The sequence below is a fragment of the Pocillopora verrucosa genome, chromosome 12 (genome assembly GCF_036669915.1).
Source record: "Pocillopora verrucosa isolate sample1 chromosome 12, ASM3666991v2, whole genome shotgun sequence".
Lineage (NCBI taxonomy): Eukaryota > Metazoa > Cnidaria > Anthozoa > Scleractinia > Pocilloporidae > Pocillopora > Pocillopora verrucosa.
This window is the reverse complement of record NC_089323.1, coordinates 6,617,804-6,631,910: the sequence shown is the minus strand read 5'-3', so window position 1 is coordinate 6,631,910 and position 14,107 is coordinate 6,617,804. Positions and strand designations below refer to the sequence as shown.

At 37.2% G+C, this 14,107-nt stretch overlaps 1 protein-coding gene across 1 annotated transcript; it reads right to left on the bottom strand.

Moving 5' to 3' along the window:
- Positions 1 to 7,573: 7,573 nt before the first annotated feature.
- On the bottom strand, positions 7,574 to 8,815 carry LOC131790890 (adenosine receptor A3-like). Its single transcript, XM_059108139.2, has one exon. The coding sequence runs from the start codon at positions 8,813 to 8,815 to the stop codon at positions 7,574 to 7,576; it is 1,242 nt and encodes a 413-aa protein (XP_058964122.1).
- Between the last annotated feature and the right edge of the window lie 5,292 nt (positions 8,816 to 14,107).

The following is a 14,107-nucleotide window of genomic DNA, read 5'->3' as shown; positions in this document are numbered from 1 at the left end:
AGAAATCGTACGCACCCTCAAACTCCTCCAAAACTTTCCTCACTCGAATGAATCAAATTTCAAGCACTGGAAAATAAAGACAAGCGAAAATTAGTTGTGTGGAGGAAGTTGTTTATCTTTGGAGACAGAAATATGTCATATTTAGCATCCTGATGGTAGAAATGACGTAAAAAAGAAAAGGATGGAAAATGAAATGAATCTATGCACATAAAATAAAAATAAACGCAAATAACTAAGGCGATAGCACAGGAAACCTGATCAGACTAATACATGTTTAGAGTCGCGTTTCATTGTCTAACATTGTTTATTGCGACAAAACGTCGAGCTAAATGAAATATAGACGTATCATTTTAACCTTTGTGTTCTTTGCTGAGTATAATTTCTTGGTGATGTGTGACATTTGACGAAAGATTCTGTGACACTTATTTGAACTTGCTACCCTGACAAATTTGTGTGACAAATTTAAAAAAAGTTTTCCCTCAACTCATTGTTCAATCACCAAACAACACAAAAACTATAGCAGTTAAATCCTCTTAAGAAATCATCAGACTTCAAATTGCTCTGACAGTTATAACTCTGAATCCCACGTCCCACTTGATTCACTAAGGCCGAACACAACTCCGACATGAGATTTCTTACTACACTGATCATGAATTCATTTCTCAGCTGAACATAAAGGCAGAACAAACTCATTCAAACAACTCCTATTATGTTTTCGTCGTGCGAAACTTATGAGCTTAAATTGCAGTAGACAGCTAGTTTAAAACTAGAACTAAAGATGGTCAAATGCAAATAGTTTTGCGATTATACATCTGCATAGATTTCCTCCATAGAAATGAATCAAAATCCTCTCTCTGAGAAGAAAAACAAGTCAGCATTAGCTGATAAATTAAACCCGATCGGTCGAGAGCAGAAAAAAGAAAGAGAAATCACTAAATAAAGGTTTGACTCATTTTGTTAAATCGTACACAATAACAAAACGACCAAGTTTTAATCAGATCGTGATGTCTTATTAAATGAAAATGAAAACTTCTGTGACACTTTGTTGAATCCTCTTAAGAAATCCCTGCAACTTCAAACTAATGAAATTGCTCTGTCAGTTAAATCTGAATCCTACGTGGCACTTGATTCACTAAGGCCCAACACAACTCCGACCCGAGACCTCACACTACACTGATCATGAATTCATTTCTCAGCTGAACATAAACGCAAAACAAACTCATTCAAACCGCTCCTATTGTACTTTCGTCGCGTGACAGTTATGAGCTTAAATTGCAGTAGACAGCTATTTTACAATTGGAACTTAAGATGATGAAGTGCAGATAGTTTTGCGATTATGCATCTGCGTAGATCAGGCGCAGCGGTTCTGCCACGCTGGGTGCGGTATAAGATTCAAACTGGTATTCGTCCATGCTTTAGCAGCACTCGGATGTTTGCTCGCAGATCTCAGAGAACATGCTGTAATCCAGCACACAAAAAAGAATTCGATCAAAGCCTTGGGACTGAAGTAATTCAAATTAAGTAGGAAATCCGTGCATGCCGTGTGTTTGTTAGACTTTTATAAATTAGCCTCTAGACAACTCCTGATTTGTAATTCGCTCTTAAACCCTTCTCCCGTCTAACTGCCACACATTTTCATGTACATTAGTGACGAGAAATTGGTCTTCGATCAAGACAAAAACTTCTACCTGATAAGTTAAATTATTCTCACCGCCTGTTTGGAGGATGATTTATGGATATCATAGAGAGAAGTTACATCTTAATCACTTCTGGGGAAAAAAGGGTTAAGTTGTTTTATTTTTCCCCAGAATAGCATAGCTGATTGTGATGTGGTTCTTACCCTCAAACTCTTGTGACGTTTCCTTCCTACAAATTAATCAAATTCCTCTCGCTGAGTAGAAAAACGAGTCAGTATTAGCTATGCAGAACCATAAGGTGTCCAAAGTTTATATTTTAGCAACAGGAACAAATCTTAATGTTTCGCTGCTATGACTTTGAAACTAAACGCAAGAAGCTGAAGGGAGTTTTTCGTAGCAGAATATAATTAATACAAAAAGCCGTACTAAGAGCAATTAAACCCGAACGGTTGAAAGCGGAAAAAAGAAAAAAAAACACTAAATAAAGGTTTGACTCGTTTTGTTAAATCGTACATCGTTTACATCATTCATTCCTCCTTGAGTTCTGACAGAATATGCTAAAAGAAGACAAAAATCGTACTCACCCTCAAACTCCTCCAAAACTTTCCTTACTCGAATGAATCAAATTTCAACCACTGGAAAATAAAGACAAGCGAAAATTAGTCGTGTGGAGGAAGTTGTTTATCTTTGGAGACAGAAACATGTCATATTTAGCATCCTGATGGTAAAAAATGACTTAAAAAGGAAAAGGAAAGAAAATGAAATTAATCTATGCACATAAAATAAAAATAAACGTCAATAACTATGACGACAGCACAGGAAAACCTGATCAGATTGATACATGTTTAGAGTCGCGTTTCATCGTCTAACATTGTTTATTGCAGGAAAACGTCGAGGTAAATGTATACGTTTTTTTTTAACATGCATTGTCTTTGCTCAGTATAATTTCTTAGTGATGTGTGGCATTCGAGGAACGATTTTGTGACACTCTTTTGAACTAGCTACCACAAAAAATTTGCGTGACAAATTAAAAAAAAAGTTTTCCCTGGACTCATTAAACACAAGACAAACAAAAACTATGGATGTCGAATCTTCTCAGAAATCCTCAGAGCTTCAAACTACTGAGATTCCCCTGTCAGGTAGATCTGAATCCCATGTCGCACTTGATTCACTTAGGCCAGCACAACTCTGATTCAGATGTCGGGCTAATGTCGTGCGAAATTTAGTATTTACCGAAGCACTCTTAGCGCATACCCCATAAAGGAGAATTATTCTCGTGAATTCCCCACGGTAACGCAATCCCGCCGAAGTACATTAGTATAATTTATGAATTTTGTCGTGCCAGAGTCGTGTAGCACGGCGGGGGTTGTCGAACTTAAATTCTTTACCGAACTTAATTAAAAGGTTTGGTTCAGACGCCGTTTTTCTGCCCTGTTTTGTTCATGGCAGAAGCACGACTTCTGAACTGGGCCTAAGTCTTTCAATCGGCTACATGCACTTTCGCGAATGCGTGATCAAAATAGACATCATGGTTTCATATCAGGTGACACCAGTCTAGCAAATTGTTGACGGTAATTTGTGAACCCCAAATAAGTGATAATTACATACAAAATGTTTTGTCGTTGATAACTCTGCTCAGAATAAAACAGGATACCAAACGAAACAATTTTCTTTCTGTGCTTCTTAGGTTTGGTCCGTTTTTTGTCCACTAATTCAATCACAAACCTTGGGCTTCCAGTATAGTAATGCGGACAGTATTTAGAGTTTTCTGTGGTAGTTCGAGAACCGTCCATTAACAAACAACTCGGCTAAAGCTTCGTATTCGGATTAAATTATAAACCGAGTGTGCAAAGACTTCGTATAATTATCTTTAAGTTCCAACTCCTGAATCGTGATTTTTCTGCTTAGCTGCTTATGGTCTCTGGTTGTCAAACATTTTCATGTTTGTCGATTATAAGAATTTGATGCAGTACTTACCTTCAAGCTTGTCCAAAACGTTCCCCTCACGAATAATTAAATCCGATATCGATGACCTAGTTATCACTCGCCATATAGAACCATCAGGTAAGGAAATCCCATATCTTTGGAGACAGAAACATACCGTACTGTTTTTATGCAATGACTGATGAAACTATAGGCAAGAAACTGAAATAAAAATTTCCTTTCAAAACATACGTACATGTAATGCAAAAGGCCCGAGAAAGGAATAAATGGAGCTCATCAGTTACAACGGAAAAAAAAATCGAAGTTCGGCCCAAATTAGAGTCCTGTTGCGTTGAATCATTTGACTGTTAACCCTTTCATGCACCCCTAGAAGTGACCAAGACATAATTTCTCCTTACAAAATCAATATAATGTTAAGCAAGCAAGTGATGAGAATAGAAAAAAAATCTCGTTCAGTCATTTTCATGTGATACAACATCAAATTCTCCGAACTTAGATTATTAGAAATGTACGACCAACATTAGGGAGAATTACCATTGAGATATTGGAAATGAAAGGGTTAATTCCGCGTTCATATTAAAGGAGTGCATTTTTAAAATCATCTCTAGTTGTACATGTAATGTGTTTAATGTTTTCCAGCTTCCCTCGGATGACACAGAATGTCGTGAAAGGTTTGCACGTGCTCATAAGAAAGTTTTCCTGTTCCGGTATATTTAGTAGTTGATTAAGTAAGTTATTATTTCTTGTCGCTAACATTGATTTGTGGAATGTCAAAGGAAGTATTAACCGGCATCGTGTGATCGAGCCTTCACAAACTAAACAATGATGTATTTAATCAAATAGTCGCTAGTAAAACCGCATGCGTAGATCAACATTATGATTGTCGAGCAAGCCGACGTAACAGGAAATTAGTGGCCACGAATCATTGAAGAATGTGTAAAACAAAACTGGAACTTTGTCAAGTTAGCTTAAATTATCTAACCACTCCGGACTTACGTATCTGGGTGTGTGTATCCGTAGCTAATAAAACAAAGCATTTTTGTTTCTCAAAAAAGATGGGATTGAGTTAGGTCGAAAAACAGAACGTGTAATGTTGGATTGTGAAGAATAAAGTCAAGTTAACCGATAGTATACAGTCCAAGTCTGTAGAACCAACGTGTGCAGAGTTTCCTTCTAACTTAGTGAGAAATTCTGCGAAACAGAAAGCTATGTCCGTGCTTGTTACTCTACAGATTTGTTCTTCTCGAGCTTTATCGGTCGTATGACCGTTATTTAAAATTCCACGAGGTTGTGGAGCAAACGCAATTATGATTTTCGAGTTTTTCGCTCCAGCTTATAAACGTCACTTTAATTCGTAATTCCCCTTTTGCCACCGCGGGCATCTTTGGTACATCGTAAAGAAGAATAGAAGCTGGCAAGAAGTGTATTTTAATAAATGTCAAAAGTGATAAATTCAAGAAATTTTAATATATAAACAAAAATATAACCAATCACGCTCCAGAATTTTGTTTTGTTAGTTTTGATTAAGCGTAAAATTGCAGATTGGTTTATTTCCCCAAAATTTCTCTTGTTCATTGTGCAAACACACTTGATTTTGATATAGCGAAAAAAAAAACTTTGTCGGACAAATTAGGGTTTGCGATGTTGCAGGAGGTAAATGAACATGACACTTTTCCAAGTTTCAGGTATATGCATTTTCCAAATCTTAAAACTATTTGTCAACAATTTCCGTGCGATATTTTGGAGCTCCGTGCTTCCTAACAACGAGCGCAAGGGATAGCGAAATCACTGACATCATCTGGAAATCACTTTGGTCATCAAGATTTACGGAACTGATAGCATTTTGCTTCAAGATTGCACTCAATTTCCGGACCAATTTTTTTGAATGAACGTCCAAACCACGACTGATTCTTATTCTAGAGAAACTAAGGAAAAAAGAACAGGAAAAATAAGCCGCAAGATTTCTCGTTCATAGACGAGAGGAGAAATTAAGAGATTCGAATGAAATTATTTATCGCTTTGTCGCGTAAATTTGTAATCGCTTTGTCGTGCATATCCAGTCAGCAATTTCTATTTTGTGGGCAATTGATGAACTTGAAATTTCTCCAAGTTTCCAAATCTTTAGAGTATTCGTCAACAATTTCCGCCCAACACTCGTCAATTTGCAGATCTCTTTGATAATAGTAATGTACATTTTCATTTAGTTATGTAAAAAAAAAAACAAAACAAGGAAAAAGGAGGAATCGAATTAACGAAAAGGTAAAAATTACTGGTAGCTATATTTGTTTCTGACTGCTAACGCGAATTGGTGACTTTAACTGTATGGAGCATGTAGACTACACATCTGGTAAGAAGATCGATATATTTACTGTCGGTGGAGTTCTATAGGATTGTATCTAGATTAACAGTATTTCTTTGAATCTTCGTGCTAAATGGTCCAACGTCTGACAATTGCCTGATTGCAAGTAATTTCCTTTCCTAAGCTTTAGCGGAAGTCTCGCATACCACGCCTTTCTTAACTTACAAAATCGTGGAAAACTAAAGATTCAGGTAAATGGGTTTGACTGATTACTTCCTAAAGTTATAACTGTAGACAATTATTCCTCTGAACCAGTCTTCTTTTGTTTAAGTAATTTACTGTTCATCTCGGACTCAAAGAAAAAAAATTATCCTCAGCTTGGAATCGCCATTACAGGCATCGTGAGTCCAGTTACAATCTTATTGAACATCTTGGTAATCTTAGCGATCAAGAAAACAAGAGATTAAAGGAGGAACTCGAACTTCCCTGATCACCAGTTTGGCTGCCTCTGATCTTTAAGTAGGTGCGGTTTTTGCTTCATTGACCTCAGTTTGGATGTGATCAGTAATTATTCGAGGAACTGTATCGGAGGACATTGTTTGTACGATAACTGGCATAACTAAATTCATAAGGAAGGGTCCTCAAAAAGGTTCTTCAGTCCCGTGATCCCGACTAAAGCTTTCTCATGATTCAGTAATCCCGACAAATTATACCGGCTAATACCGATCCCTGTCATAAATTTTTTTCTCAGTCCATTACCTCAACTTAAAACGCCTTTTGGGTTGACGATGGTTTTCTTAAACAACATTGATCCGTTTAAGTATTTACTCACCGCAAAGCGTACGCTCATCTCTTTTCAAAAAAACGATAATTAGACTAATATCGTTCATTTTAGAAGCTTTGCAGGAATATAACGTACGCTAGTCACGGTAACGCATAACCTTCAGCAAAAAAGGTAGGGGAATAGGGGCATTGGTGTTAATAAGCACTTTTCAATTTTTCAAAGATTACAAAATTGCACTCGCCACACGAACAGTGGAGCACCTGGACAAAAGAGTTTTGATCGGAAAGAGTTTGTAAGCGATTCTTCTGATATACTCAAATTCTAGTGACAAACATCAATCACTCGTGAAGCCTAATTTGAAGTAAAAGAAGACCAAAGCTAATAAATATTTCTTTGGTTTTCCTTTGAAGCGCCTTATTTCTGTTGACAAAAATTACAGATGTTGACCGATATAATGTTCACAGAGATGTCTTTAAAATTGCGTCTTTGAGAGGTAGCCTGGGGCGATTTGTAACAGGATTCTTTAGGTATAAGATATTGGAAAGTATTTTAGGTTCAATCAAGGTTACAATATGAACATTTTAATCTTACAACTCGGGACTGTACTTACAAACACAACACAAGCGAGGAAGCACGAAGTTGCACAGCCCATAAGGCTATGCGCGCGTACATCAGTACGTCACGCCTAGTGTAGTCACGCCAAGTGTAGTCGAACCTAATGTAGTCACACCTAGTGTAGTCACGCCAAGTGTAGTCGAACCTAATGTAGTCACGCCTAGTGTAGTCACGCCTAGTCACGCCCACAAATTCTAACACAAGATAAAAGTATTCTTCCCAAGTTTTTGATCGTGTGTGTTGTGACTTCTGATCTCCTTTACAAACATACGATAATTTCTCTTTCCTCTTTGCTTATTTCTTTGTAGGTGTAAGTTCAATCTGCACCTTGAAAGTTCGAGTTAAAGGTTGAATCACTTCACGAAGGTTTTCATGCCTTATTAAGGGTGGACATGACATTCTTCTGTTAATTATTGCGACCACTGGTTCTCGAGACACGGTCGGTGTTCCAGCGACTACGTGTGTGTCCGCTGTCCAGGACTGTGACCGTGTGAGACGTTGACCTCTTTCTATGTGGACAAGCTCTTTAACATTTACAAACGCGGAGGAATATCGCTGGCGTCTTTTACGAAGACCCACGTGAACCGCTGGCTGAATTTCCCGTGGCTTACTTAGCAGATTAAGAGCAGCTTTCCTGTATTTCCTGTTTCTATAAAAATACAGCGCAGGATTCACAATGGAGTTTAACAGGAGGAAGGTTTCCGCCCATCGCAAAACTGAAATTTTACGAAAAAAAAGGGAACGTTGCGCTAAGACGTGTGCAACCCCTAAAGGAACGATAGCAATTAAAATGGCAATTGTTAGCAGAAACACCGTCAAAGCCGTTTTACTTTCCATCCTCGCTTTGATCAGAGCATTGACGTGGCTGAATTGGCTTCGGTTCCATTTTCGTATTCCAATATAAACCATGGAATAAAAATACACCATAAGGGTAAAGGCGAGTAACTGGACAATGGCAAATATAACACGAGGTAACATTTTGGAAACCGCAGTGGCTTCTAATGCAAGAAATAAGACCGATGGTGTAAGGGCTGTCATCCAAGCGATTATCGCTAATCTCGTTAAGCGTTTCTCGGTTACTATAGCCTTGTACTTCGTAGGCTTTACAATCGCAACATACCTCTCCCAACTGAACAGAACTACATGATAGTACGAAGCACGGTAAGTAGTGCTCGAAACAAATTTTGTAAGTTTAGCTATCAAACAAATCATGCCCACCGATATAGTTCCTCGAAGAATCAACGCATCTACAGTGATGTTAAATGGGGCAGAAACCGCACCCACTAAGAGATCTGCGACTGCCAAACTGGTGACTAAAATGATAGAGTTTGTCTGCAATTCTCTCGTTTTCTTGATTGTTAAGATCACCAAAATGTTCAACAAAAGTGCAAATGAACCTATGGTGGCAGATATAGCGATTCCAAGCTGTATGAACACTTTCCTTTCTAAATCCCAGATAATCAGCGGAGCACCTGGACAAAAGAACTTTGACCGGGAAGAGTTGACAAGGAAATCTTCAGACATACTCACATTCATGTCGACATATGATCAGTCAAGTGATCAATATGACTCGGTTTACCCTCCAATAATCCGAATCAAAGAACTTGAAGCTTATGTAATCATTCTTTATCATTTTCCTTTTAAGGGACCGTTATTTCCGCTTAAGTAAAATCACGGATGTTTAGTAATGAAATCTTCACAGAGATGTCTTTGTATTAATGCAGCGGTGAGAAATCATTTCCTTAGGCTTTCAGCACGAGTTTTTTTTTTGTTTATTTGTTTTATTCTCATTTGAAAATGCACATTTTCCTTTGAGGAGCCTGATTTCTGTGAGAAAAATTACAAATTGACCGATGAAATCTTCACAGCTCATTTCCTTTCAGAACGAGTTTTTCGTTTTATTCGTATTTGAAAAATGGTTTATCAGCAATTTGAGAATGCACATTAGAAAAAAGCGTCCCACGAAAATAGAAAATGGCTTGTAATCTCATAAGATAATTTATGATGGTAAACCAAAGAAAAAAAGCAGCAAGGTAAAAAAAGGGTTGATTCTCTCGTATATTAGCGAGCGCGATATAGTCCAAGCCCATCGGGGAGTGCGGTGGACTTCGTCTGCCTTATTTTTGTTGCTGTTAAATTACAGATTATGTGAAACTTCTTCAGCTTTTTTTAATTCTATTTTCATAAAGACAAAGGGACGGTTACTGCTCTCCTTTAGTAAGATAACCCTAAGCAATCATTTCATTTCCAGAGCGATTCGGAAACAAGGATCTCTTTGACGCACTTTTCAATTGAATGTCGTAACACCAAAACCAGCTAGTAACATCAGCCAATGAGAAGGGAAGTTACCTCAAAGAGCCAATGAGAGCGCAGATTAAAAACGAGCATCCACGACCAATAGAGGTTACGCACTTGTATCCAATATACTGAACATTTCGCCTTTTGGCGGCCAAAATGACTAAGCAGTCTCCAAAAAATAAATGTTGGTTGACTATTGTAAAGAAAAACCAAATGGGCACTTAATGCAATATCTAATGAGAAAGAGGCAATAACGGAACACGGAAAGTTTGCCTTAACCTTTGATATGCATATTCTCCATACTGTTCTCTATACATTTCTGATTCTGCTGACGAAGAGAACTTGTTTAACGATCGAGAGCCGCCTCAGATGGTGTGTATGAGCGGACTGATGGAATATCTCTTTTTACAACAATAAATACCGGTTTTAGATATATGAAAATTCACATATTTGCACTGCGGTGGAAAGATGAAATTAGGAGATCCTCGCAGCTAAGAACACTACTGAAACGAGTAGTTGTAAATAGGACCTGAAAAATATTTTTTAGGCCCGTACGGGATTTGAACCCATGACCTCTGCGATACCGGTGCAGCGCTCTACCAATTGAGCTAACAAGCCAACTGGGAGCTGGTCAATGAATTGGGTCCAAATAAACATCCAAGTGAATGAAGATTTTAGATATATGAAAATTCACACATTTGCACTGCGGTGGAAATGGCAGGTCTGGGTACCACAGGGACACCCTCCTCACCCTCTCTGCTTGTGTTGGAGGAACTACACTCCATGCACTTCAAGCCGAGAACATAAAATTTTATTTTGCATTTCTATTGGAAAAAAAGTTTCATGACATTCACATACATTCAATATTTTCTTACAACCACTTTGAAGTGATGCTTACAGTCTCTCAGCACTGTGATTTACCCATTAACTGCAACATCTTTTAGTTAATGTGTTTCAAATTTCCAAGTTTAATTATGCCAGGACTTCAAGCTGCTTACCTTGTTACAATCGCGACAGAGAACCTGCAATGGACCAAAACGGAGGTAAAAATATTGCATTTCCAACTGCACTGTTGATCATTAGAATTTTATGTTTTCCTGAATTAGTTAGTCAGCTGGATATAAAAGGAGTGATAAAGTCGACCCTAAATTATCCAGATTTTTCCATTATCCAGACTTGCTTCTCTGGCCCCCATCAAATTCAAGATCTGTGACTACTTTTTATTAATTTTCATTGCCCAAAAGATCAATTATGTTGTAATAAAACATTGTTGACTACCTTAATCCTTTCCCCCCTAACATCAGTATGTATATTCTCCATAATGTTCTCAATACATTTCCAAAGAGGCTGACAAGGAGAATTTGTGTAACAATCAACAGCTGCTTTAGTTGGTGATCATCTCCTCTATTCTCATAACTTTCAAGTTTGATTCAGGGAGGATATAGTAAGGAGAAATTAGATGCTAGTCACTCTTAGGGGCTAAATGGTTAATACCTTTTTGTAAATACTTTTAGCAAAATAAAGTTAATAGACAAAAATTAAGAATATGCTTTAATTCTTGCATGATATTAATTTAATGATCTACATGTAGTTTCTTTTCAGTTGGTCAGTTTTATTTTTCGCTCATCAATATTCATATTTTCGATTACCCAGTCCCCGCGGATTCTGGATAATCCAGGTTCAAGCATGTAATGTTTAAAACCCATGCAAAACTCTATGGACATACTGTACGTAACCCATTACTTAATGAGTGATTCAGGGGAGATATTGTGAGGAGAAATTAGATGCCAATCACTCTTACACCTCTTAATGACTGTTAGATCACCACTGACAAGTTTTTTAGTATGACCAACATCTAGATCTAAAATAAATATCTCAATCACTAATAATCATATTCACTACCAGTAACTCGCCAGCTGCCAGAAGTGACTAACGTGAAACTTCTCCTGATAATATCCATACTTTATCCACCAAACAGGAAATGAGAATATTCAAACTTATCATGTACACGTAAAAGTTATTATCTTGATTTAAGACCAACTTCTCATAACTAATTGATAAGGAAATGTGTAGCAGCTTAAGGGAAGAACTACATGTAACAATCAGAACTTGGGGCTTAAATGGTAAAAAAGCAGGCAGTAGATTAACAACAGCACCTTACCAGTACATAGAACTCCCTATACTCCTCTGGCATGGGTGTCTGAGATATCTCAAGATCTAGTGTGCACCACATGCGGGTCATATTAATAAGGAACTTGTTACATATTGGGCAAGCATACCCCCTAAATACAGAATAAAAATTGTTTATTACTACGGTACAAGAAAAAGTTGGTATGTAGAACTAAAAGAAATACATAATTTAATTGTGAAAAGATTCCAGCGCATAAGTTGCACTGTAATTATATAAAATTCTCCAAACTAACATTATGAGAATTGTTTGTCAGCCAGTAAGAAAAGTTACAACAGAGATCTTGGGCGCACTACTTGTCATTTGCACTCGTGTTACATATAAAATGCAACCGTTTTCAGCCAATCAGACGCGCGTAATTTTTTTAGGTATGTTATAAGTGCTCAAATCGGGCTGGTAATAACCGATCACGATCGAGAATTATGTTATACTTTTGATTAAGCGTAAAATTGCAGATTGTTTTTTTCCAAACTTCTCATGTTCATTGCGGAAGCACACTTGATTTTGATATAGCAAAAAGATGAAACTCTGTCGGACAAAATAAGGGTTTGCGATGTTGCAGTAGGTAAATGAATAGAATAATTTTCCAAGTCTCAGGCATATGCATTTTCCAAATCTTAAAACCATTCGTCGACAATTTCTGTGCAATATTTTGGAGCTCTGTTTTTCCTAACAATGAGAGGTGGCGTAATCACTGTCATCATCTGGAAATCACTTTGGTCATCAAGATGTGCGGAACTGACATCATTCTGCTTCAAGATTGCACTCAATTTCCGGACCAATTTTCTGAATGAGCGTCCAAACCACGACTGATTCTTATTCTAGAGTAACTAAGGACTTACAGCCAGAAAAAGGAACAGGAAAAATAGCTCGCAAAATTTGTCGTTCATAAACGAGAGGAGAAATTAAGAGATTCGAATAAAATTATTTATCGCTTTGTTGCGTAAATTTGTAATCGCTTTGTCGTGCATATCCAGTCAGCAATTTGGATGTTGTGGGCAATTGATGATTTTGACATTTCCCCAAGTTTCCAAATCTTTAAAGTATTCGTCAACAATTTCCGCCCAACACTCGTCAATTTGCAGATCTCTCTGATAATAGTAATGTACATTTTCATTAAGTTATGTAGAAAAAAAAAAGAAGAACAAGAAGGAGGAATCGAATTTACGAAAAGGCAATAATTACTGGTAGCTTTATTTTGACTGCTTACGCGAATTTTTGGCTTTAAATATGTGGACTACACTTCTGATAAGAAGATCGATATATTTACTGTCGGTGGAGTTCTTTAGGATCATGTGTAGAATAGCAGTTTATCTTTGAATCTTCGTGCTAAATGATCTGATGTCTGACAATTGCCTGATTGCAAGTAATTTCCTTTCCTAAGCTTTAGCGGAAGTCTCGCATACCACGCCTTTCTTAACTTACAAAATCATGGAAAACTAAAGATTCAAGTAAATGGGTTCGACTGATTACTTCCTAAATTTATAACTGTAGATAATTATTCCTCCAAGCCAGTCTTCTTTTGTTTCAGTAATTTACTGTTCATCTCAGACTCAAAGAAAAAAATCTATCCTCAGCTTGGATTCGTCATTACAGCCATCGTGAGTCCAGTTACAATCTTAATGAACATCTTAGTAATCTTAGTTAATTCTAGTGACAAACATCAGTCACTCGTGAAGCCTAGTTTGAAGTAAAAAAAGACCAAAACTAACAAATATTTCTTTGTGAGGACTTTGTGAGGACTCTTGGCTTGCACGAATGGTCGTTATATGACTTTTTCTCGTCGTGTAATTCTTTTTTCAATCGCAAGTAATTTAGCTTTTTTACCCTTTACGGTGGCTGATTTACGTTTTCAACTCAGTTGTTAACACTAAATTACCTGCTATACTCTCCCACAGACGCAGAACCACAGTTTCTTTAGAAACTTACCCCTTTATTCTTTTTTCTATAGACTGATTTGCGATGTAGGTACCTCATGTGATGGTTTAGCAAGTAATACGGTGAATATTTTGCCAGTTGTGTTTTTCAGAGCCCCGCAGAAGAAAAGAAAGATACAAGCAATGAGAAAATGTACATTCTGTGTAACCTCTTTCTTTTTCTGTCACTTTCTTTTTGCCGTAAACGCTAACAAAAAAGAATATCAATAATTATCTCTGAAAAATATTTATTCCGCATTGTAGACAACTGATGTAAAAAAACGACTTTTCCAATCTCAATTTCCCATTTGATTTTCCGACTCGTTATTCTCCATTTCTTAAGCTTGTTTCCCGTTTTAGTAACAACCCTCTCGTTTGACGGTCCTTCAAGCGTGCTTTCGACTGAATATTGCAAGTAATTCAGGT